Here is a 23,509-nt window from a genome sequence, read left to right on the forward strand (position 1 = left end):
GAGGGGTACGTCGTCGTGCTGGCCTACATTGAGCGATGTTTCAGCTGACGTTTTGTCTGCAAAGTACTGTAACCTTCCGGAATAGATGAGCTGCTGGTGCGGAACAACAGCGGGGTGAGGATGGGTCTTGGTGGTCTCTCAACGCAGGGAATAGAGAATGAAGAAGGGCAGCTGTTGGAGACCGCCACCGATTGCAATGAGGGCGCCATACACGGATAGCTTGATCTGCTGTCTGCGAGTACAACGCGACTTGCTGCCTTCTCAACCGCTTCACATACCAAAAACATGTCTCTCGCTGCGCTGGAGCAAGCCTTGATCTCAGGTCGAATGTCCGTGTATACTTTCGTTCCCGCACATCTCCTGTCCTGTGCTGTCCGAGAACCTCATCCCGCCTAGAATGTCTTATCCATCAACTTATGCGCCAACTCCACACCCACAAACGTCGCCGCATTAGCCGGCACCGCTCTCGCCATCGCCGGTCCCACACCAGGAAAGAAAGCCTTGAACCCACCCCGTCCATACAATTCCTTGATACAAGCTCCAATCCCCTGCGCCTTGTCCGAAGACTGCAATCTCGACTTGACCGTGTCGACCGGGAAAATCGTTCCCCACATGGCAATACCCGCCATACCACCCGCCGTCATGACCGCCGGCATGCTCAACTTGCCCGGCAGGCCCGTATCCGGGTCTTTCGGCGTGAGCGTGCGCTTGAAGTACTCGTACGTCGCGAAGTAGGCCGCCGAACCGGGACCGTCGCGAGCGAGCGTCATGACGGAACCGCGGTAGACGGACTTGATGCCGCCTTCTTTGTAGAGTTGCTTGACGACGTCCATGCCGCCGGCGTACTTTGGTTTCTCACCCGGTTTGAGCTCTTTTTGACCTTGTATTTGAAGGATAATTTTGACGCGCTCGAAGGGTGCGGTGATGAGGGTCATGGGGATGGCGGAGAAGAAACCCGCAGCGGAGATTTGGCCGACGGTGTATTGGGCGTTGTGGACGGTGGAGAAGTTGTCGACGAGTTGTTTGCCGACGCCGTAGGCCTGGTGTTGTGTTAGAGGAGGGAGAAAGGAGGATCGTAGACTTGACATACCCAGAAGTTGACAGCGACTGTGCATTTGTTAGCTTTGGTTCCATGCAGTGCTCAGAGTTGTGCAAAACTTACACATAGGCGTCACTCCCACCAACGGCGCAGAAACACCAGCATACAGTCCCTGACGAACCATCTTCAGCACATGTCAAGAAGCTCCAATCAATCCAAGCATAATCTCACCCTGACGGGACCTTCCCTCGCAATCGTCTTCCTCACCACATCCATCGCACCACTGTACACGCCCTTCTCGGCCGTCTGCAATCGCACCTTGACCAAATCAAACGGATGTCCGACCACCACTGCACAAATACCTCCCACGCCACCGGCGACAAAGTCTCTTAAGCTCTGCATCGACTTCTTCCCTGCATTGTCGGCCGCCTCTTTCAACTCCGCTTTTGTCGTGGGCACGGCGTCTTTGACCTTTTCGAGGTTGCGATTCGCGGCATCTTTGACTTGATCGGCGGAGGGTATTTGTTGCTTGAGAGGGTCGAGGTTGCCTCGTGCGGCCTCTTTGAGGGAGTCTTTGGGCGAGGAGGAGGACATGCTGGGCGGGAGAGTTGGTCGGCGAAGAATGCAGGGATTGACGATGCTGAAGGAGAGACTGTGGATCTATGTGCTCTCGCAGCGACTCACTTCAGCAACCAGTCGACCGAGGGGAGGAAAAAGAGTGTAGAGGAAAGGAAGCAAGAATTCCAGTTGAGACGCATGTGAAGGTGGAAAACATTGGCATACTTCATAGCCTAGAGCTCCCAGAGTGCCGAGGTGAAGTCCAGCCGGCCGAGCGAGACCGAACTGTCGCCGGAGTACGGATAGCGTCTTCGAAAATGCAAATCATTCAAGAACAACATCATCGACAGCCATATCATTGCCATTCAAATGACTGAAAACAAAGACTCGTTTCGAAAAGCAAAGGCAGTGTACAAAACTTCAGTCGCATACAATCTGACTCCCTCATCCATCCGCATCAACTCCTCCCATCTCATCTCTCCCATCATCTTCAAGAGCCCCTGCAACTCCCATTCCTCATCATCTACTTCGCAGAGCCCTGCTCAGCGATGGGGTAGATGTCGAAGTTCTTGGCGGCCACGAAGTCGTCGTAGTTCTGGGTCTTGCCGGCATGGTAGATGTATTTCGCGGACCTATCGCAAAGAAATATCGTCAGCATTTCCATCCTTCCCGAAACCAACCAACGGACAAAAAGCCAGAGGGAAAAACTCACCCGTCGTTGAACTTGACCTCCACATCAAAGTGCGTCTCGGAGCCGCGCTCATCGCTCAAGGTCTGCGACACGTAGGCGTTGACCTCGTCGACGTTGTACTTGCCGCTCTTCCGACTGCCGACGAGGGTGCACGGGCGGGGAGAGTCGTCGAGTTGCTGCGTTCGAGCGGTGCACTGGGCGCTGAAACCGGGAGTGAAATCGGACTTGTCGGACTTGTCGCCGACGATGTTGAAGAGGTAGCTGCAGTCCGAGCTGGAGCGGCAGCCGGCATTCAGGTCGGTGACGTGCCAGATGGTGTCGGAGTGAGCCTCGACGGCCGCGAGGGCGGAAAGGGCGGAGAGGATGGAGACGGTGGTGAATTGCATTTTGATGGTTTGTTGGTGTTTTGAGTTGTTGGATTGTTGTGTTGAAAGTTGGAAGTTGAGTAGACTTGATTGTTGTGTGAAGACTTGATTGTTGTGTGAAGACTTGATGATTTGCTTGCCTGATGGTTTGGCTGTATTTGGCGGTGGAGGAAGTGGTTCTTTATACACTGTCGAGTCTGCTCTGATCCTATTCTTGCGCATCTCGTGTCTCTGCCTACCATCCGTGTCGACGAGGGTAACCATCGAGTCGTCGACTACGAGGTGCTAAATATAATGTACCTGGTATCGATCATTGCTATTCATCCTTGCCTAGTCCCGCGTGCCCCTATTGAGGGATCAGGCATGATAGCTTTGGCGCTGACATCGGATCTGCAGCCGCTGAAGCGGAAAGCAATGAGAGGGGAACATTCATTCGCTAGGGAATGGTCAATGTATTGAGTGCTGTATCCATTACCGACGAAGGCTATCTGGAGGTTTTTTCATGTTGTACTTTTGAGTGTCGCACGAACCAGCCATCCGCCAAAGTCTTCTCTAGTTCTAGCCCGTGGGCCGACACTCCCGTATTCACCAAACCCTGACTCCAGCACGCTCCAGAGGATATTCTCGTCCAGCCTCTCGGTACTCGGTAGACGGGAGTCTGCTGGTCCCTGCATTCTCCATGGCCAGCACTGCCAGCAGTCACAGTGTCACACTTGAATACGAACGCTCACGTCTGACGTCACACGTTTCAGCACTTCGGCTGACGGCTCACCGTCCAGCCGTTCGTATCGTGATCGAATGGTCTCGTAAACCGACACTCTTGTCCAGTCAGCTTGTCCTCACCCCGGCGAAAGATCGTGTTCGTTGACCTTGTCTTCCCGAATCTGGAACCGGAAGAGGCAGCCGAGAGGGCCGAGAGGCTTGCTTCAAGCATCGTTGCGTGATCGAATGATCTCGTCGTTTCAATACAATTGTCTAGACGACATGCCTTTACCCTGGCGAAAAATCATGTTGTCTCTGCAAGCCTGAGACGTGCACAGGAGGTCGAGCCGCCTCATTCTCGCTCAACCAGCATGTCCACCCGCATGATCTCGTACAATCGATGTTATCCCTCAAAACCCGGGAAATGCTATCGACCGGCGCCCTAATCGCTAGTCACCGGCGCCCTTGAAATCCGGTGTTATCCTGAACGGTGGATATCGCTGATGTGATATCACTGTTGTATTGGTGTAGTCACCTTATAAACTATGCTCTTGGCACATCTGTGTCGTCGCTTGAGTAGGTGTTGTTGGCATTGTTTAGGCTGGTCATGTTATCTGGCTATATAGCTCTCAAAACTGCCTCCCTTAGTCTGCCCTTATATACTGGCGTGCATACAATGGCGGTCGTTCGAATGGCATTGGCGTCGCCGCCGGTGGAGCTATGTGACTATGTTGTCGCTGTGCCGGTGCGGTACGTCTTGCTGTTAATTGCCCTTCTAAACATGGCTATAAACGCGACTGCTTAAGGAGCGTCTACCTTCAAACTAGTCGGCTTACTAGCCTTATTAACACCTGGCACTTGTGGCTACTTCTTGCGAGCCTGAGCCTATACGTTCTTAAAGACGTGCTAGCGACATATTATCGAGGGGATCTCCGGAAATACGGCATCTAGGGCGTTTATTAAGCCCCTATTACGGTCGGTAATAAACAAGCCTAGCAATAGCAGGGGATCGTGTATTCGTAGAGCAGTCGGAGTCGCACTAGCCTTGTAGTAAGTAAGCAATATCTCCTTAAACTTCTTAGCGATCTATATATAGGTTGCCTCGTCCTTACCGCCGACAAGAGCGAAGCTAAGGGGGATAGTAAGATTGGCACTAGTGCCGGAAACAATGTCTATTAATAGCCGGTTGTAACGGTTAGTTTTGTAGGTATTGTCGAGGATAATATACTCCGGATATTAGCGGTAAAACGACACTATTCGAGGACTAAGGACTATTAGTTTATCTAGCTTACTAGCATCGTTAGGCTTATGTTTAAAGAGATATCCCTTGCGCTCTAACATCTTTACGACTGCCTTAGCCGGCGTCGAATTACCTTATAGCAGTCGTCGAGCGTTCTGTCGAGCATTGCGGACGTCCTTAGCCGTCTGGATACAACCGCTGTTAGTATTCTGAAGACGTGCGAGGGTAGTAGCTACACCGGCATTAGCATTAAGATTATCGTGGATAGTAGTCCTTATAGCATCGCTTCGTTCGCGCCGCCGGTGAATAGCAAAGGCTCGAGCTTTAAGAGGCTGGCAACAATGCTCGTTATACGCAGGTCGAACGATCTAGCGTCCGGCCGGTTTCTTTATGTCTTATAGTGCGATATCTACCTTTATCGGACAGCCTATAGTTAAGATCGCTCGTCGTCCTCGTAAGCTATCCTTTAGCCGCCGCTTCTACGTCCGTCCTCGACAACAGCTTAACACCTTGCGGACGTAGTGCGTCTTCTTCTTGTTCTAGTAGGTTAAGTAGACTAACAGAGTATACCCTCGAGCCTAAGCCTATGCGTTGTAAAACTCGAGAGCCTTCGCGGCGCTCTCGAAGGTCTTACCAACCGGTAGAGGCTCTAGTTCTTCGACCTTACCGTGCGGAGCGTCCTTATTAACTCCCTCACTAACAACACTAACAACACCCTTACTAAGGACTCTATTCGAGCGCGTGAGGTTAGTAGATAACTTAGCGCCGGCGGCGGTAACGGTAACCTCTAACCTCTGCGAATTCGTCGTTCTTACACTAACATTACTAACATTACTAACACCACTGTTTCTATTAAGAGCTCTGCTAATCTTATTACTACTTAGCAGGCCTATTAACTCTTTAACATCCTTATCGATATCGCTCGAATCGTCTACCTCTTGAGCCTCTACCGCCGCCGCGCACGCTGCCTCTCGCTCCGCCGCTCGACGTGCGAGCCGGTTAACAACATCTCCAAACGTCCGCGCGCGCGCGGCTCTATCGCTATCGCCATCGCCATCCTTATCTAGCATACTAGAGTCCTTAAGAAGGCGGCGTTTATATAGCAGCTGCGACGCTATTAGCGGTGACGGCGGTAACGGCGGTCGAAGGGTGGATAACACTGGCGCCATTAAAAGAGCTGGATACAACGAGTTTTGAGGGCAACGGCGACGAGGGGGGGGGGGGGTGGAAGAGGTAGTAGAGGGAAGGACGACAACGCGTATACGCGACACGCGAGGTATCCCGCGCACGGCCCTGTATTGCACCGGAAATCGACTATAAACTGGGATCTGACTAACACGCGAAATACAGGTAATATGCCAGAGCGCCGGTGACTAGCGATTAGGGCGCCGGTCGATAGCATTTCCCTCAAAACCCATGCCCTCGCCCCTGTGAAACATCGTATCGTCCACGTCGTCTCCACAATTCGGGAACCGGCATACGAGACGAAGCCGCATGCGGCATGCTCTGTCTCGCCCGGGCAGACCGAGTACCTCCTACTTGCGTGATCGAATGACCCTGGCGGAAAACCATTGTCTTCCCGTCACAGAGAGACCAGGACGCATGCATCCATCCCTCAACAAGCGTCCCCACTCGCATAATCTCGTAAATCAATATTCTTGTCCAGGTAGAGAGATCGTATTGTCGACACTGTTTCCCCGAACTTGGAGCCTGCATGTCGACACGCGTGGCTTCGTGTTGTCACTAATCCTGTTCAAATCCCATGTCTTCGTCCTCGTAAACGAGCTCTCGAAAATCACTCCGACATCTCCGCGGTCCCGCTCACTCTCCACAGCACGACTTGCACTTCATTGGCCGGGAGCGTGAATTACGAGCAGGAGAGTGGAGGTACGCGATCGCTCGACCGGCATGTCCATTCGTGTGATCTCGTGAACCGATTTTCCTGTCCCGATGGCATGACCTCGTGCTGGCGAAAGATCGTGATGTCGACTTTGTCTCATCAGATCGAGAAAGTCGCATACGAGACCGGACCGTATGTATCCATCGCTGAACGAGCATTTCCATTCAGGTGCTCTCGTATTTTCACGAATGAGTCGTCCTGGTCGATGATCGTTTTGTCTCCTCAAGCCGGGACTGTGAACACGAGATCGAGCTGTGGGCATCCATCGCTCAACCAGCATGTCCATTCGTCGTCGACTGTCCACCAATTGCCGCCCTCCCCACGAAGACATCCCACCTCGAACCACCCTCCGCCTCCCTAGCCCTCCTCTGCAACACAAGCTTCTGCGCCGCCTGTCTCAACATCGTCCTCGGCGGCGCGTACGAGTCAATTTCCGGATTGAACTCCCTGTTCAACTCCTCCTCCGTAGCCTTCTCCATCCTCGTCAATGACGCCCCACCATTCACAACTTTCTCTCTACCCGTATCCGGATCCTTCCACAACCCCTTCTCCCAATGATCGAGCGGCATATGCTCAAACCCCTTACTGACATTGAGGCGTTTATACCACGTATGCTCCCCCTTGGCATGTTCCCGCGTCTGTTTATGCTGCTTCTCGCCTTCGGTGTATTTGATCAACAAATTTTGCACGACGGCTCGTTTCTCGAGGAATTTGCTGACGAGCGGTATACGTCCGACGGTCGAGGGCCAGGGAGCCGCGAAGCCGTCGTGAGTCTGGTTGGGCCGACCGGTGCCGACGCTGAGGAGGAGAGCGGGAGCATTCGCGCGGCCTTCGTAGAGAGAGTGGAACTCTGAGATCGCGGCGGCGGAGGGGTTGTTCTCGCGGATGCCGCCGTCTTTGAAGGACATATCCACGTCGCCGACGACGGCTTTGAGCATTTCGAAGTAGAATGGTGCGGCGGTCGTGGCGCGGGAGACTTGCCAGATTTGGAGAGGGTCGCTGCCTTCGTTGTAGCGGGTGATCCAATTCTCGGTGGTAGAGGTGTAGAAATGTGGGTAGGAGCGGAGGAGATGGGCTTCGGAGAGGGACTCGTCGTGGGTGGCGGTGAGACAGGCGGTTTGGCAGACTCGGGGTTGGTCGACGTCGAAGGGATTTTGGTTGGTCTCCCAGGGGTGGAGGTCGTTGCCATCGCAATTGGGGTGGGTTGAGCAGCGCGAGCTGACGATGTCGCGGACGGCTTTCTCGAGAGGTTCATGGTAGTATTTTGTCATGAGAGGTACGCGGCTGCGACGCTTCCCAAAGAGGTCGTCGCCAACTTTGCGGTAGAGTAGGAGGCCTTCGGAGACGGACATTCGGAGGCGGCCGAGGATGATGGCAATCAGCCCCCCTGTCGAGGTTCCGTACATGAAGTCGAAGTAGTGGCATGGTAGGAGGTCTGCTTCGCGGGTTGGCTTGTCGGTGGTGTCGTTGTTGTTCGTCGTAGCTGCTGGAATGGCCTGGGGGTCTGCTGAATTCGCACCTCTTGCCTCTGAATAACTCCCATTCCTTTCCGGATGTCCTAAGCAACCGCGTGATGCCACTCCATCATCCTGCTCCTCGTATGACGTCGGACTGTCTGTTCGAAACTCCACATTTGCCTCGTTGTCGTAGTACTTCTCCCACTCCCAGATCTCATGCATAAGAGCTTTGAGGATGAGAAGACTGCTGTATCCTCGAATACCGCCTCCATCGAGCGTGAGAATGCATGGATGCCAAGGATCGTCAACACCACGAGCCCAGACTCTCCCTGCCTTTTCCGAATCGCTCGTCTCTTCTCGTCTCTTCACACTTGGAGCACGACTCTGACTGCCAGTCTGTGTACCTGACGGAACGGAGAGTGTTGCTTCGCTTTCTTCCATCTGTGATTTCTGCCGTAGGAAGTCCCACGGGTTGTATGGTATTGAATCCACTGTGCCTGTGGTGCCACTCTAAGGCGGCTTCTATCTCTTTTAAGGGAGCAAGGACTGGTGTTTGGAGACTCTGCTCGTGCGAGTGGGTCTGTGTGTATCAGGCGGATCTTCTTTTGAGCGGGTGGATGTCGATTTGGAACGACTGTGTCTCGAGGGAACGCAAGGAGATGTTGAGAAGGTTTGGCAGAGTCACATGGGCGGATGTATGTCTTGGAAGGAGAAGTGACAAAGAGATGTGTCTTTCTAGTGTAGAAGTAGGTTGTAATGTGATGCAGAAACGCAGAAAGTTGTGTCTAATCGTTTGAATGCTCGGAACGCTGGACAAAGCAGATTGAAATGCAGAGAAGAAGGAAAGGGCTCTCGCGGCCGCGTAGAGAAGCTCAATTTACCATGCGAGGCGGAGGTGTATGCGGCCTTCTCTAGCGAAGTGCATACATAGCCTCGTGCCGCCATCTCGCGTGATTGACGCGACCCGCTCCGAGAGAGATCGTCGCCCGGACAAAGTGTGGCTCAAGGCAGAAGGATGCAGGTCTCAGCTCGAAATGGCTTTGATTCCGATCATATTCCTCCGACGGAAAGGATGCGGTGGATCCAATGTACGTGAATTGCTCAGTCCGAAACGGAAACGAGAGGTCGTTCCCGCAGCAGTGCCACCTCATCAATGCGATCAGGGCGAGATGCAGGTCAAGCAGGTGACCGTCCAGTAAAGTCCCTCATTTCTCTCATCAGTTCCATCTCCGGGAACGACGACGATATGAGTCAATTGGACAATGGATGCAGGTCATGGCGTGAAATCCTGTCCGATCGGCGAACAGGAGATGTCCAGGTTGGTGGCGATGGTTGGTGGTTGTTGTGGTGAGAATCTTCCATTGGCGCTGCTTGAATCCTTCCCGTCCATCGCCCGTGGCTGAGTCAACATTTTGGCCGCGTGATGACATCTCATTCACCACCGCCCTCAGTCACCTGTCGCCTGCATCTCTCTCTCATCTGTGTTAATCTGTGCCTGAGACTGATTCCATTCCTTGCCTGACTCTTCCACACCTGACAGTCAGCAACAACAAATACCGCAATCCTGTTTGCTCGCCTTCTCCTTCGTCACCTGTCCCTCCACTTGTCTCAGGCACTCACGTTCCCATCAACCAGATTCGCTCTTGAACAAGGCCTCCGCAAAAACTCTGCTGTCCGCTTGTGAAGGACGTTTGGTGACTCTTTTCAACGTTTCTTCACCTCTCAGAGGCCGCCTAGAAAGATCACGCTCCCAGCACCGCCGCCCATCATGAGCGCAACACGGACAGAGCCGCCGTCGGCGCATACCATCCGCACTGGCCTGTCGGACTCTACACACAGTTCGACAAGTAGTGCCAGTGCGGAGCGATATCAACTCGACCAGGAAGACACCAATCCTATTTTGCTGTATACGTACAGAGGCAAGCTGGAAACTTCTTCTCAGAAAGATCTCTGCGCTCGTCTCGATAAAGGTAAGCATGATGCACGAAATGCGCAACAGACTTCGTCGCTCCTTCCTTCCTTCCGTTCCTTCTTCACCATCAATACTAACCCCTCAAAGACGAAAAACTCCGCGCAACCCGCAAACAAATCCCCCGCGCCACCTCTTACCTCGACGTCCGCCGCCACGACCTCTACCTCCCCGACGAAAAGCAACAATACGCCGACCTCCCCAACTACGACTCCTCCCTCGCGTCCGTCAAAATCCCTTCTCTCGCCTACTGGAGTCGCATGATCCTAGGCAATTATCAGGATCTGTTCATCGTCTCGCCGGAGACGACGCCGACTTCCAGTGTGGCGGATGATGGCAGTCGGCGCACGAGTCCGACGAGTACGTGGGGTCAGGATAGTGAGGCTTCGATGAGGCAAGTCGCTGCGTAGCGGTGATGGGAGTGAAGTGAAGGGTTTTAGCATTGGTCGTCTGGCGTCATTCAGCTGTGGCAACAGCATGGGTATGCTTCGTGGGAGAGCGCTTCGATCTTCGTCCAGATCATGACAGGATACGACAGCAGTATTGGGCATCACAGAACTTTTGACTCTGCAATTGCGCTCATCTCTCTGACCCAATCTCTCTCCCAGACACATCCATCTGACTAATACCGCCGCCTTTCAATAGTAGTCGCTGTGGTAATCATACCCCTTCGAATCGTTCCCACCCCTAAAATAGCCATCCACAATCCCATGCGTGACTCCCCTCGCAAGCCCCTGCGCCAACCCCGCCCGTGCAAAGTCCCACGTACTCGCGCCAGCTCCATATCCTCCATACGGATACCTCCCATAGCCATATCCTGGATGACGATATGCGGCATAGCCATACCCTCCATACGGGGAAGAATACGGATAGCCATACCCTCCGCCTACAAATGTCTTCGCCCTATCCATCTCCCGCCTAATCGCCGCTTTCTCCTGAATCCCCCACAACACCGCCAAACTCATCAACTCCTCTTCTTCATCCATCTCCGCATAAAAATTCATCCGTCCGCTTCGATCACCCCTGCGATCACCCCAGTACGACGCCAACATCCGCTCTCGGGCGTCGAAGAGTTTGTAGTCTGTCGAGTTGCCGCGGTGGGTCCTATAGTCATTTCAGTCAGTTATTAGGACGTAACAAAATCCCATACCCCAGAAGCAAGAGGAGAGTGAAGGAAGGGCAGGCATGAAACTCACTGCCTCCACAAAAACCCCCTCCCCCCAACCTCCCACCTAAACTCCCTCGCCGCCACCAGATGTTTCACCCTCCAATCCCTCCCATTTTTAACATCCGTCCACGTCGTCCGATGCCTCTCATCCGGATGACTCTTCGCAATCGCCCGGATCTCCTCCGTATCGCACCAGAGACGCGTGCCCGCCACCGAAGGTCCCGGATCGTGAGTGCCCCACTTGCTTCCCGATCTGGTGGGTCTGGCGGTGCGGATTTTGGTGTTGCGGTCGAGGGGGTGGCGGCCGTCGCGGGTGCAGATGTAGAAGAGCGGGGTGGAGGTGCGGTTGAGGAGGACGGTGCGGATTTCGGTGTGGCGGGTGCTGTTGTCTTCGTCGATGATGAAGTGGGTTTTGAGGAGGGTGGGGTTGGGCATTGTGCGTCGTGGGGCGTGGTGGTGAAGTGATGAAGTAATGAAGTGACGGTGTCAGTCTGGATGCGATGGAAGTCTTGCGAGTTGTGATAATTTGTTGCTGTTTCTTCGGTGGAAGCGGCTTGGGTTGTTTTCGACTCGGCCATGTGCGCATTTATCGGGTTGTCGTGGTGGTGATTGTTCGGGTCATGTGAGCATTGATCGAGTGGGAAACTCAACTCATAGCTACCTCATTGAAGCTTCATGGCACGAGCCGTGATTGAGCTTGCGGTGCGCAAGTGAGTAAGTGAATCCAGAGCCGAAGAAGTGATATTGCAAAGCCGAGGAGTTAAATCATCGTTCCAAGTCGCAGAAGATGTCCATAAAGTCTGGCATTCGTGAGCTATAACAACAGCACGGGCATGCTCCTGAAAGGATGCTCCTCCCTTCCTAGAGGGCAGATCATGACATATCCGACCTCACCAAGGAGGCGAGCCTCCATGCTGGCCGCTTCTTCCCTCCAAGCAAGAGAAACATCGCACTTACTGTTTAATGAATCGGCATGAACGGAACCTGAGATCGATAGATACCAGGATGCTCGCGATCATACTTTTCCCGTTTCCTTTTGATCTCCGCATTTTCCCTCCTCTGCTGCTCTTTCCTCTCTTGAATTCCCACAATCACCGCCAGACTCATCACTTCCTCCTCCCGGTCAAGTTCGACGAAATAGTCCAGCCGACCAGACGTGTCTCGGTGTCGTCCGTGATCGTTAATGTACACCGCCAGCAATCTGTCACGATCGTCGAGGAGTTTGAAGTCTCGGGTGTGGCACTTGCAGGCACCTAGTCGTGCTGAATATGTCCTGCAAGCAGACTTATCAGCATTGCGCCCCAGACGTGTAGGATGGCACTTACTCCTTCCAAACAAACCACTCTCCGTCGAATCGGAACGACCACTCCTCCCCTCGACCAAGAACATCCGCGAAAAGCTCCCCCAACCTGAACTTCTTATGCTCGACCTTCGTCCACTTCCGCATGGAAACCTCCTCTGGATGCTTCGCCACCACGGCGCAGAAATTCAACCGATCGTTTTTGGTCCCGTTGCAATCGAAGCGCACGCCCGCGACGGATGGGCTGTGGTTGGCATTGGCGCGAATCTTGATGCGTGGTGGGTCGCTGCGTCCTGGGGCGGACTCACTGTCGTCACTGCGTTTGCAGATCCAGTAGACGGGCTTGTCAGTGAATTTGTCGAGCACGGTCTCGATGGTGGTGTTCCAGGTGCTGATGTGCTCGTTGACGATGGTGTGGGTTTTGACGATTCGTGGCTTGGACATGGCTTGAGGCTTTCGATTTTGCGAGATTGAATTTCAGGTCGATTGGTGGATCAATGAGTTGTGCGGATTTGATAGGACTGATTGAGGTTGTGTTGCACTCAGCAGCACATGCGCGGGTGAGGCCAGTATTGTGGACAGTCTAGGTCAGGTGCGCATTGAAGCACAGGAGCTCCGGGTCCATAGCTATCACTTGGAATGTGCCGTGATTGAGCTTCTCGACCCGATGACGTGAGCTGTCGCAAGTGAATGACGGAGTCCATAGCCGAGTAGAAACATCATCGTTCCAAGAGCGTGATGAGCAGCGACGCTGTCCATCAGTCTCACGCCACAGGCGCAAATGTCGTCTCAACGGAAGGACGCTTTCATTGACATCTATGCGCGATCACATGCTGTCGTCGACCGTGCCCCTCCCATCAAAGTCTTCCCCCACCGGGTCTCTGGTCGAGCTGGACAGAAAGTCGCGGATGAGTTGCAGGCCTTCAAAGTCATTCTCCGGGTCGGAGATCTGTCTGGTCGAACGGCCCTTTACCAGAGCCTCTCCGAAGGGCGCCGCAGAATCAAAGTCGATGATGACCGCGTGGCCGCTCGCATCTATGCATACATTCTCTGGAGCAAAGTCAGCCCAGTCCACATCATCCGCCAATGCCACATCCTCACCGGGATTGATATCGTTGTGGGCAATCCCAAGTCCATGCAGATATTCAAGCCCGCTCCGGAGCTGCTCGAGAATCTGATCACAGTCTTCCTCGCTCAACCCAACCTGCACATGCTGCACCAAGTTACAATGGTATCTGGCCAAAGACAGATGCGTGACTCGCCCATCCTTCACCACACAGCCATAATACTTCGCCAAGCTGGGATGCGGTTTCTCGCTCAGCAATTGAAGAGTCGTCGCTTCATTTCGCATGCGGTCCGCAACGAATGTCCTCCCAGGCTGTCGATCCTCGTAGGTGAATTGCGGTGCTTTCAGGTAGTGCTCGTCCGTGTCGAACGGAGGCGCTTGCGTGAGGTCGTCTGAGAATATGGGGAAAATGTTATCCGATGGAACAGGCTCCAGAAGGTCAAAGACATCCTGCTCGTCTAGGTCGTCTAGTCCGTGTGTCGACTTCCCGACGTAGGCGTTGCCATCTACGAAGGCTGTGATGAGGGTTCCAAGGAATTGTGGTGATTCTGCATCGTCGGACCATTCCTCTCGCAGGGAGAATTGGGATCCGTCGGCGGTCTCGTAGTCCATGGTAGTGTTGTATTTGTTGTGTCGTTGTGCAGTCTCTTATTGAGTGAAGGATGTGTTTGCTGTGATCTGTGGGGCAGAATGCCGCTTGTCAAACATCAGGGGACCATCCTGGGTCTGCGGGTGTTGTGGTGCATATTGCGACAGCGCTATATGTGAAAGGTGTTGTGAGATTGGAGGAGCGTGACATGTTTTTTGGATTTGAAGGAAGTCGCCAGGGCGCTGTTTAGGCGAATGCGATGTATATTTAGATGCGGGGATTCCGAAAGCGGGCAACGCTAAATCCCAAGCGGCCGCCACGCCGGAAGTCCCGCCGAGGACACCTGCTCCCGTCCCATTGCATGCGCAAATTCAATTGCAACACCCTATACCCGATACTTCAAGTCAATACGACCTGTTGGATTCACTCCTGGAGTCATGGCATCATGTGCGTCAGTCTGGAAGGGAAAGAATGGGATGTGGTGCACACTGCAAGTCAGCCAAGCCGATTTGGCTGGGACCGAAGCACTAAGCTTTGGCCATGAATCCGATATTTGTCTACCTCCATTTGCCTAGCGCTATACAACCTCGTTGCGATTGGACAATGCCGTCAAGACATCTGCTATCCACAGACTCGGTCTCTGCGACTCCTGGAACGGCTTTCGTAATGATCTGTGGTGAGACCTCGACGCTACTTCTTCCCGTTGAACCCACGAGTTCTCGGGCGAACCAGGTCTTCTCCGTCGCCTTGCAAGTAGGCTGCGTGATCAGAATTACACACTGAGAGCGTCGCTCGCATCCTGGCGTCCAAAAATTGTCCGGCTCTGCCAAAAATGGTCGAATCCGCCCAAAACGCTTCCGACAGCCTCCTGGCCCTCTACAACATCAAAACAACACCTCTAACAACCGCCAGCGATGCAAAAGAATGGTGGACGATGTAAGACTCGAACTCACGACCTCATCCAGTCAATTTTGCGGAACTGATTGCTCAGCCCGCATCCTTGCTAAGGATGCGCGCTACCAGCTGCGCCAAACGCCCGATTGTTGCAAGCTAATTGGGGATCCCAGTCAGGTATTGCGATGGGGATGGTGCTTTCCATTGAGTATAAGTAAGCAAATCAACGATCGAGCGAAGGTGGGTGGGCATTGAGAAAAAAATCGCAGCAGAGATTGGTGGGAGACTTTGGACCGATACGCTAGCGTGGACTAGTTCTACCGAAGTTTAGCCCTGGTGAGAGGATAGTCTGTGCGACTGGTTTGAGGCGAGCTTCGAGTGGCCTTGCAACCTTCTTTACCACGAACGAAATACAGTGGTATGCTCGGGCTACAGGTCTACGATGAATGACTGCATCCAGCATTTACAACGCAGTCTTGGTATCGACACGCACCTCCCGCACCTCGTCCTCGGACCTCTTGTCGATGATCTTCCCGGTGCTCACTCCAATCTCTCGGATGACGAACCACGCTGGAATCACGGCGACTGCCCACATTCCAAAGTTCAAGTAAACGCACCCGACTTCGCCCATGATCTTGACGCTCGTCAGTCCGTACGAGACAGCTTGCGAGGCACTCTCCGTCGCACGCAGGAGACCAGCGTATCGAATGATCTCGGCATCATTCTTCGCAATGCTGGCCATGACGAAGTAAAGGTACATGTAATTGATCTGGCAGATGTCAGCGAGGACTATACCTGGTCGTACTGCTCCGTGCTTACCTGAAAGCTCATGACCATCACCAAGAACCAGGTGAAGCCTCGACCAAAGCCGCTGTCAATCCAGTCGAAGGACGGATGCGTTTTGTGGTAGCCAGTGACGAGGATCGTTCCATACGTCCACCACGCGCCTTGCATTGTCATGATACCAATGAACGACCATCGAGCTCTTTTCCGCGCTGCGATCTTCTTGTTGTCCAGAAAAGCGCCGAGTACATTGCCGCCGACGATGGCTACAATGCCAGAGAGAAGAGATCCCAAAGCTCGTGCGCGCACAGAAAACCACAGGCCTTGGTATGTGAAGAACACTGCTTCGGCAAAGACAGAATTGGCGATCAATGGGATGACCAGCACGAACTTCCTTCCAATGAGAAGCTTTCCAGTCTCTTTCAGCTCTTGGATGGAGCTCTCGGACTTCTCAATCGAGCATGAGACTGTGACTCCATCTGTGCGCTGAACGTCGGGTGGGTTTGTCAAAAGCAGACCAGCAAATGGGGCGGCGGCCTGGATGGCGATGAAGACCTGGAACACGGAGTACGAGACGGAGCCGGCGGTGTTCCGATCGGCATTCAGCCCGAGGTTCACAGCGCCTGTATGAGAGTAAGTGATTGATCTGGGCCAGATGTCTCTCGAGCTTTTCTTACCTCCAAGGATCTGTCCGAGAATGCGGAACGACAGCCACAATCCGAGGAATTTGCCCTGGTTGTATGGCTCTGGATACGACATGGCGACTGCTGCTTCGGCCTGACGAACATGTCAGCTCACTTGCTCGCATCGCGCCGAGAGAGATGACCCACCATCCAGAACAAGCCGGCTCCGAGACCACAGCAGGCAGCTCCGAAGAGTACGAACCAGTGCGAGTCGTATCGATTGTTGCAGTATCTGAGTTGACGTCAGCTTGTCTCCGACTCCTCGATTTGCCATTGAGAGCTCACAGTCCCGCGGCGTATGGACAGAATCCAGCAGCACCGACGATCAGCGTCCACTTGATGCCGAGATACTTGACGAAGATCCCAGACATTATGCAAGTCACCACCATCAAACAGAAAGTCAAGGAGTTCGCAGCGTTGATTAGCCATGGCTGTTGACTGCCTCCGCCGCCCAGGCTGTTCATTGCACCCCATATTCCTGGAGCACCTGAGACGAGTCAGTCACGGATTGGAGTCGTTGACTGCACAGACAGTGTCGGACAATGTACTCACAGAAGTTGCATATTCCCAGGATGAGGGCATTGTAGACGGTGCTTCGATACCACTTGACTTTGACCTTTTGCTGCTGCTGCTCCGATGGCGCAGAGTGCGTCGATGGTGTTGCGGGCTCCTTTGCGTCCGACGCCATTTCCACGATGCTGTACAGTGTCCGGCGATGGTGTACTCAATTGAAACGATGGAGCCAGCAAGCTCTAAAACAACCTCCACAAAAGCGATCGACAACGGTGAGTCCAAGCATCATTTGGGCTGGGCAACGCTACCTATTAAAAGCAAGCGCACCTCCCATATACTGCATGGCACTTTGGGTGGACGGCCCTGTAAGCTCTCGCTCGCACGCCATACTCGCCCAGATTTCGACAGCGACGGAGCCCAACAGTAACGATGGCCGTTCGCAGATGCCACATGGGTGCCATGCGATGGCAAGTCACGGATAAAACTCTATGATCGTCTCAACACGTTGCGCCGATGAGCCTGCGGCCCTGCAAATGGCAATGAGTGTAAGTGCTCAGGCTTTTGAGGCCTTTTGGGGTCAGTCGTTGCAATCTTGAATACTGAACGCTCTGAAACGACGATCAGATCTGTTTTTCTTCTTGATGTGTCTTACTAAACCATCAGAACGGTTCTCATCTGCGTTGAGGATCTCTCACGCCGCGTGCAATTGTTCAACGACAATCTTGCAGGCCCTGGAGGAACGTGCTGATCTTTGGTATGTCGTGATCGTCTCACCCCACTTTCACTCAACTCCTGCGAAGCTGTTCCTGGTCCGATCAACCACTCCGACGGCCCGATCACTCTGATGAGATGCTAACACGGACCTTGGTGGCCCGATCGATGCGCTTAATAAAAATTCTAAGCCAGGTTTCCTCTGCATCGAAGCAATCCTGCGGCGCAAAGCTACTCAGTACTATACTCCTTGACAGCCACAGACTTTTGGAGCTATCGACAACCACGAAGACGTCAATCGAGGCCGCCATTCACAATGTCCGGCGAGAATTCTGACGATACTCGAAAGCAGAAGCCATGGATCATGAACGCTTTCGCAATGGCGTCGCCCGGGCATCTCGCTCCCGGTATCTTATCCAACCTCAATTCATAATCCCACAAGATGTTGACTAAAGTCACAGGCCTCTGGCGACATCCCGATCAGGAGCCTCAGACTCTTGAACACTGGATCAAACTCGCCCAGGAGCTGGAAGAGGCAAAGTTCCATGGCATCTTCTTCGCCGATGTCCTCGGTATCTACGATGTCTACGGTGGAAATGGACCAGCTCTATCGTCTGGCGCGCAGATACCTCATATCGATGTCTCCTACTTGGTCCCAGCTCTGGCATATGCGACGAAGAACATTTCCTTTGGCATTACCGCTTCGACTTCGTATGAACATCCATATACTGTGGTATGTCGCCGAAAGGTGCCAGACCCGCGCGCCCGTGTCAGGTCTTAGTCTGCATCGCCGTATTGTCTGAGCATCGCTAATCCTTCTACCCTTTGGCGTGTAGGCACGGAAGTGGTCGACCTTGGATCAACTTACCAATGGACGGGTGGGATGGAACATCGTCACGAGCTACCTGGAGAGTGCGGCCAAGTCTTTTGGTCTTGAATCGACCGTCGACCATGACAAACGATACCAAGCAGCTGAAGAGTTCATGGAAGTGATTTACAAGCTGATCGAAGGCAGTTGGGACGACGATGCGGTCGAGGCGAACAAGACCACTGGCGTCTACAGCAACCCGAGCAAAGTTCATGCTATCAACCATGTCGGGTAAGACATCGCAAACTTGTACGCAATCGATACACACTAATGATCATAGCGAATACTTCAAGTGCAGAGGTCCGAATCTCGTCCAGCCAACGCCTCAACGGACACCATTTCTACTTCAGGCTGGTGCTTCAAAGGCCGGCAAAGCGTTTGCAGCCTCACACGCCGAAACAATGTTCCTGCCCGGGCTTGTCCCGGAAAAGACGAGAGCCATAGTAGACGATGTCAAGGCCACGCTCAAGGCGATCGGACGTCCAGAGGACAGCGTGAAATTCCTTCCCGGTATCTTCATTTGTGTGGACGAAACAGACGAAAAGGCACAAGCGAAATTTCAGGACCTACTCCAGTACGTTGACCTAGAAGGAACAGCTTCCCTATTCGGAGGATGGACAGGCACAGATCTATCGAAGTTCTCGGACGACGAAGACTTCTCCTTCAACGGACCACCCGCCATCGTATCCATGATCAATGCCTGGACGGCGACCGTTCCTGGAACCAAAGACCAGAAATGGACGAAACGTCATGTACTACAGCAAATGGCGATTTCTGGAGCCCATCCAAGAGCCATCGGAAGTCCTCAGACTGTGGCTGATATCATGCAAGAATGGGTGGACAAGGCGGGAGTCGATGGCTTCAACATCGGCTACGCCACGACTCCTGGAACTTTCCGCGATGTGATCAAGTATCTGTGGCCAGAGCTGAAGCGCCGAGGAGTCTTGCAGGAAGAGTATGCTGGCAGTAGTATGCGGGAGAACTATCTGCAAGATGGGAAGGGACCGCGAGTCCGCGAGGGCCATCCAGCACTCAAGTATCGGAATCTGTCGGGCTGAGCTGTTCAGATCGAGTTGAGCATGAGTCTTGAAAAACGTTCAATTGCTAAACTTCAATCGTGAGAAATCGCCATCTATTGCCACCCGTACCATGCGCCGCAACGCTCACAAAGCCTCCCTCGCTCGACGCTGCTTGCTTTACAAAATCCCGAACATGCGGTCAACAACTTCGCCCGGCGACAGCGGCGTCTCAGGCGGCGTCGGTAGTTCCAAGACCGGCTTCTTATGAAAATCTTCATCAACAGGTAATGAGTAGTAACAATCGAACATGCTGCTTTGCATGTCGGCCTCTGAGGTATGCTCTGACTTCTTCTCCGCAATGGACACCGGACTCTCGGGGCACGACTGCGAGACCAGCTCGACAGCGGAATCGTGTTTGAGACGCCGCGTGGCATCTCGCTTGGACACCATCTCGCCCATTTCTGCGTTCAACTTCGTGCGTAGGCTGGCCATTGTTTGATCCTCTGCTGTCTTGCGGAAGTACTCGACACTGTCGAATAGGTCGGTTTCTTCCTCGTCTCGACGAGTAACGTCCAGCTTTCGTCGATGGGTGGCGAAGCGGAGTGGTGTTTGAGAGGGCTTGATCTTCCGAACGAAGTCGAACCGGCGGCTGTGGTAGCGGGCGGAACGTGGACTCCAGAAATCTTGACTCATCTGACCAAGTTCTAGGGATCGTGCCGAAGCTAAGGCGCCCGGAGACAGGTCGATATTGCGTTTCCAGCGACCCTGTTGAATGATGCCAGGCCGAAGCAGCAGATCCACGTGGTTACGGATGTGGTCATCGAGAAGCTCTCCCGTATCTGGAAAGACATAGTCCACGAGTCCGATGGCTTGAGCTTGCAGTGGGCTCATGGGCGTCATCGCGCGAAGAATTCTCGATGCCCTGGCTGCGCCACATCGACCCGAGTAAGAAATTGTGTGGAATTCGGAGCCGTACAAGCCAACCGCACGGTATGCCGGATTAAGGACAACATTGGCTCCGGCAATGACGATGTCGCAAGCGGCGGCCAGTGCTACTCCTCCAGCAGCGGCGTTCCCTCGCATTGCAGCGACGGTGAGTATACCTCTCGACGGAAACTCGTGGAGCAGATAATACACGACGTCGTTGATGCGATTGATGTTCTGCCACGATTCGAGTGCCGGATCTGCTGCCGCTTCTATGACGTTGAGGGCGATGCCGTTGCTGAAGTATGACCCGCCCATTAGGACAACAGCCTGTAGCGGGTCTTCGAGAGTCGAGAGTGATAGCACGTAGTCCATGGCTTGTATCAATTGAGAGCAATTTTCCGTTGACATGGCGCCGTTGTAGAAGTCGAAGGTGAGATATGCTGTTTTATTGTCGTCTCCATCTACCTCGATATCGACCCAGACCTCCTGATGCGTGGAGAAAGATGACAACGACCAGTCGAGAGGCGCAGACCAGTACAGAAGTTGTAGCTCCTCAGCCTTGAGTAAGCCGAGCTCCAAGAGTCCAGAAATTGCAGGAACTTTGGGCCACAGTGCCTTGTCGTATTTGGTCTTTGGCCTGCGGATGTGTGTGATCCAGACGCCTCTGCCGTCGCAGGTCGCAATACAGATGGCTTTGTTGCGAGCGCCGAGCACTTTCGAGGTGACCTTTCCGACCGTCGTCGGCCGGCGGCCAGCAGCGTTGTCCTCTATCGTGCCGCCGTAGACATACAGACTGCCACCGAAGACCCCGCTCAGCACGCCTGGCTGAGAGTCGCCACATCTGATTCGACGTGAGACCTGCTCGGCGGTGTGTCTAGATGGATCGAATTCTCGATGTACAGCCTTGAGCAACGGTCGATGATGGAGTCTACCACCCTTGAAAGAGGCTCTGTTGGTCACTGAGAGTAGTCCGAACTCCGGATCGGCTTGCAGGCTAGGTGGAAAAGGGTTGGACGACGGCGATTGGTGTTGACGAGTAATAGCCGCATCTTGTATCCGTGCTATTGCAGCAATAGTCGCCGTGATGGCTGCTTGAGTTACCGGGCCCCGATAGAGCTCTGCCTTGGTCAATCCTGCCTGGTCGATATCGATTTCGAACTGATCGAATGCCCAGACCGGACCAGCGTCGAACTCCTCGATAGCTTGCAAGATAGTAACGCCCCAATAGCTTCGGCCTGATCGACAGGGCTCACTCTCAAGCCGTCGTAGGAGCTCAGTCGAACTGTTGATGGTACCATCGTCGCCCATCAGGACCCAGTCAAGAGCGCTTGGGCCGATGTCTCCGGGTGGGCCAGGGTGAACGATCAACGTTAGGTAGTTGTCGTAGACCTCCTTTGGAACCAGCGTTGTGAGAAAGGGACAAATGACCAAGTCAGGATCGGCGAGTGTAACTGCCGAGAGCATAAGCTCATCCGACAGCGCATACTCGATTGTGATTTCGTGCTTTCGTGACAGGGAAAGGTAGAGACGCTGCGAAAGAGAATTGTGGGCCGTGCATAGAAAGAGAATCTTCATGATGACGGTCGCGGGCTGGTGCAGCTGAAGAATGGCGGGAGAAAGTCACCACGCAAGGCTTAACCACGAGGAGGTCTTCACGTCTTGATATAGGGTCCGGAAGTGTCAGGCCGAGGGGTTTGTCAAAAGGTGGGTTCCACGAGCTGCAATCGAACGATCTTAACGAGCACAGCGTGAAGATGTCAGCGCGGATGATGCTCGCTACCATCATGCACAGCCACGATTTGGAGCCTAGAGAAAGCACATATCGGACGAAGAGCGCCTCTCGCCTTGCTTGTCCACAGCCTTCCGTATTTCAGAACAGCAGATGCCGAGTGTGGGTCAACCCAAGGGGCAAGGCAATAGACCTCCCGCTCCGAAGCATGGCTCGTGGACTGCACTTTGAACGGGCACGAGCGAGTACCCGAGTGCAACATGGCCCAGGATGGGTCAATTGTGCCGAGGAGGAAGTTTCAGGTCGTGTCCGAAGTGAGCACAGCAATTGACACGAGGCGATAAATCCGGATGATCTGCGATCAGCAGGCCGTCCAAGATTTTCTTTCTCTCTGGTACGTATATTACGGGGATTTCTCGCGAGCGAGCTTGACCACTGGGCGGAGAATGTTGGCTGCAACGAAGCTGGCTCGCTGACGGCGGTAGACTGGGAAGCAGGAAGCTTGGGAGCGGATCTCCAGAAAGCAGGAAAATCGGTGCCTGGGCTCGATCCAGACATTGTTGAATGCCAGTCGGCCGAGCACCATCGTCTGTCGATGCAAGGAAATGACAGATCGTCGAGATTCAATGCAGGAGGCTGTGACACTCCGTACAGCATCAGAGCGCAGTGCCTGGGCACGTGGCCAAGTCTTATCAGGCGCGCCATTAGAAGCGAGATGCATGTGGAAATCGTTGTTGCTGTTGTTGTTGTCAACTCACACATTGAGAATGCAGCAACGTGTCTCACATGGGCATACTGCATTGGCCGGAGGTCGTCCCGCATGTATTCTGGGGGCTGAAAGAAGTTTTCGTGTCGTGGTGCCTTCGTGATCCAAGGCTTGCTTCGTCGCGGAGAGAATGTCAAAGCTGATCTGAGCTTGCAGTCGGAGGAACGCGAGCTCGGTAGAATCGGGCCGCACGCCGGTCCGGCGACAGCAAGACCGAAACGTGAAGATGCATAAAACATTCGATTGTGCTGCCTCCGAGGCCGTGACGGTGCGCCCACACAAGAGTCGTTCAGCGGAACGGATGCAACAGTCATGCGCAAGAACCGAGTACAGCTTCGACGGTGAGGATTGCAGCCAGGCTTTGCGCCGATATCGAAGTCCCTCGCACAGCCATGGTCTAGCGTGTCAAGTCTTGTGCTACCCAGAAAGGGCCAATCGTTAGAACGAGAAGACGTTCGCATGCTGTTTGTGACGCTTGAGATGTCCTTGATCAGGCGCCTGCGTGCCGTGCGGAAGTCGTGTGGTCGTGCACGAGCACGCCACCGTGTACTCCATCGAAAACTCCACCAGAT

The 23,509-nt window shown here is 53.7% G+C and overlaps 10 protein-coding genes across 10 annotated transcripts; 2 read left to right on the forward strand and 8 right to left on the reverse strand.

The window, feature by feature from the left end:
• Positions 1-176: 176 nt before the first annotated feature.
• MYCGRDRAFT_72966 (uncharacterized protein) lies at positions 177-1,758 on the reverse strand (the record flags this gene model as incomplete). Its single annotated transcript, XM_003851852.1, has 4 exons — positions 177-1,040; positions 1,091-1,107; positions 1,163-1,211; positions 1,271-1,758. The coding sequence occupies 4 exons, from the start codon at positions 1,631-1,633 to the stop codon at positions 393-395; spliced, it is 1,077 nt and encodes a 358-aa protein (XP_003851900.1).
• Positions 1,759-1,975: 217 nt separating this feature from the next.
• Positions 1,976-2,782, reverse strand: MYCGRDRAFT_104794 (uncharacterized protein; the record flags this gene model as incomplete). The annotated part of the gene is made up of 2 exons (XM_003851851.1): positions 1,976-2,229; positions 2,310-2,782. The coding sequence occupies 2 exons, from the start codon at positions 2,672-2,674 to the stop codon at positions 2,121-2,123; spliced, it is 474 nt and encodes a 157-aa protein (XP_003851899.1).
• Positions 2,783-6,764: 3,982 nt separating this feature from the next.
• Positions 6,765-8,897, reverse strand: MYCGRDRAFT_109795 (uncharacterized protein; the record flags this gene model as incomplete). Its single annotated transcript, XM_003851850.1, has 2 exons — positions 6,765-8,449; positions 8,834-8,897. The coding sequence occupies 2 exons, from the start codon at positions 8,895-8,897 to the stop codon at positions 6,765-6,767; spliced, it is 1,749 nt and encodes a 582-aa protein (XP_003851898.1).
• A 669-nt stretch (positions 8,898-9,566) lies between these two features.
• MYCGRDRAFT_104795 (uncharacterized protein) lies at positions 9,567-10,367 on the forward strand (the record flags this gene model as incomplete). Its single annotated transcript, XM_003851383.1, has 2 exons — positions 9,567-9,922; positions 10,012-10,367. The coding sequence occupies 2 exons, from the start codon at positions 9,721-9,723 to the stop codon at positions 10,329-10,331; spliced, it is 522 nt and encodes a 173-aa protein (XP_003851431.1).
• A 746-nt stretch (positions 10,368-11,113) lies between these two features.
• Positions 11,114-11,524, reverse strand: MYCGRDRAFT_93790 (uncharacterized protein; the record flags this gene model as incomplete). The annotated part of the gene is made up of 1 exon (XM_003851849.1): positions 11,114-11,524. One exon carries the CDS (start codon positions 11,522-11,524, stop codon positions 11,114-11,116), a length of 411 nt encoding a protein of 136 aa, XP_003851897.1.
• A 525-nt stretch (positions 11,525-12,049) lies between these two features.
• On the reverse strand, positions 12,050-12,833 carry MYCGRDRAFT_93791 (uncharacterized protein; the record flags this gene model as incomplete). The annotated part of the gene is made up of 2 exons (XM_003851848.1): positions 12,050-12,362; positions 12,415-12,833. The coding sequence occupies 2 exons, from the start codon at positions 12,831-12,833 to the stop codon at positions 12,050-12,052; spliced, it is 732 nt and encodes a 243-aa protein (XP_003851896.1).
• Positions 12,834-13,362: 529 nt separating this feature from the next.
• On the reverse strand, positions 13,363-14,200 carry MYCGRDRAFT_59830 (uncharacterized protein; the record flags this gene model as incomplete). The annotated part of the gene is made up of 2 exons (XM_003851847.1): positions 13,363-13,439; positions 13,491-14,200. Coding segments are annotated over 2 exons (654 nt in total), but the record flags the coding sequence as incomplete, so codon positions are not given.
• A 1,201-nt stretch (positions 14,201-15,401) lies between these two features.
• On the reverse strand, positions 15,402-17,092 carry MYCGRDRAFT_43052 (uncharacterized protein; the record flags this gene model as incomplete). The annotated part of the gene is made up of 6 exons (XM_003851846.1): positions 15,402-15,707; positions 15,758-16,344; positions 16,399-16,498; positions 16,552-16,636; positions 16,690-16,891; positions 16,957-17,092. 6 exons carry the CDS (start codon positions 17,090-17,092, stop codon positions 15,402-15,404), a joined length of 1,416 nt encoding a protein of 471 aa, XP_003851894.1.
• An 852-nt stretch (positions 17,093-17,944) lies between these two features.
• Positions 17,945-19,554, forward strand: MYCGRDRAFT_43512 (uncharacterized protein; the record flags this gene model as incomplete). The annotated part of the gene is made up of 4 exons (XM_003851384.1): positions 17,945-18,035; positions 18,090-18,361; positions 18,465-18,727; positions 18,777-19,554. The coding sequence occupies 4 exons, from the start codon at positions 17,945-17,947 to the stop codon at positions 19,552-19,554; spliced, it is 1,404 nt and encodes a 467-aa protein (XP_003851432.1).
• Positions 19,555-20,004: 450 nt separating this feature from the next.
• Positions 20,005-22,017, reverse strand: MYCGRDRAFT_59831 (uncharacterized protein; the record flags this gene model as incomplete). Its single annotated transcript, XM_003851845.1, has 1 exon — positions 20,005-22,017. A coding segment is annotated over one exon (2,013 nt), but the record flags the coding sequence as incomplete, so codon positions are not given.
• Positions 22,018-23,509: the final 1,492 nt, after the last annotated feature.

This window comes from Zymoseptoria tritici, chromosome 6 (genome assembly GCF_000219625.1).
Source record: "Zymoseptoria tritici IPO323 chromosome 6, whole genome shotgun sequence".
In the NCBI taxonomy this organism is placed as follows: Eukaryota; Fungi; Ascomycota; class Dothideomycetes; order Mycosphaerellales; family Mycosphaerellaceae; genus Zymoseptoria; species Zymoseptoria tritici.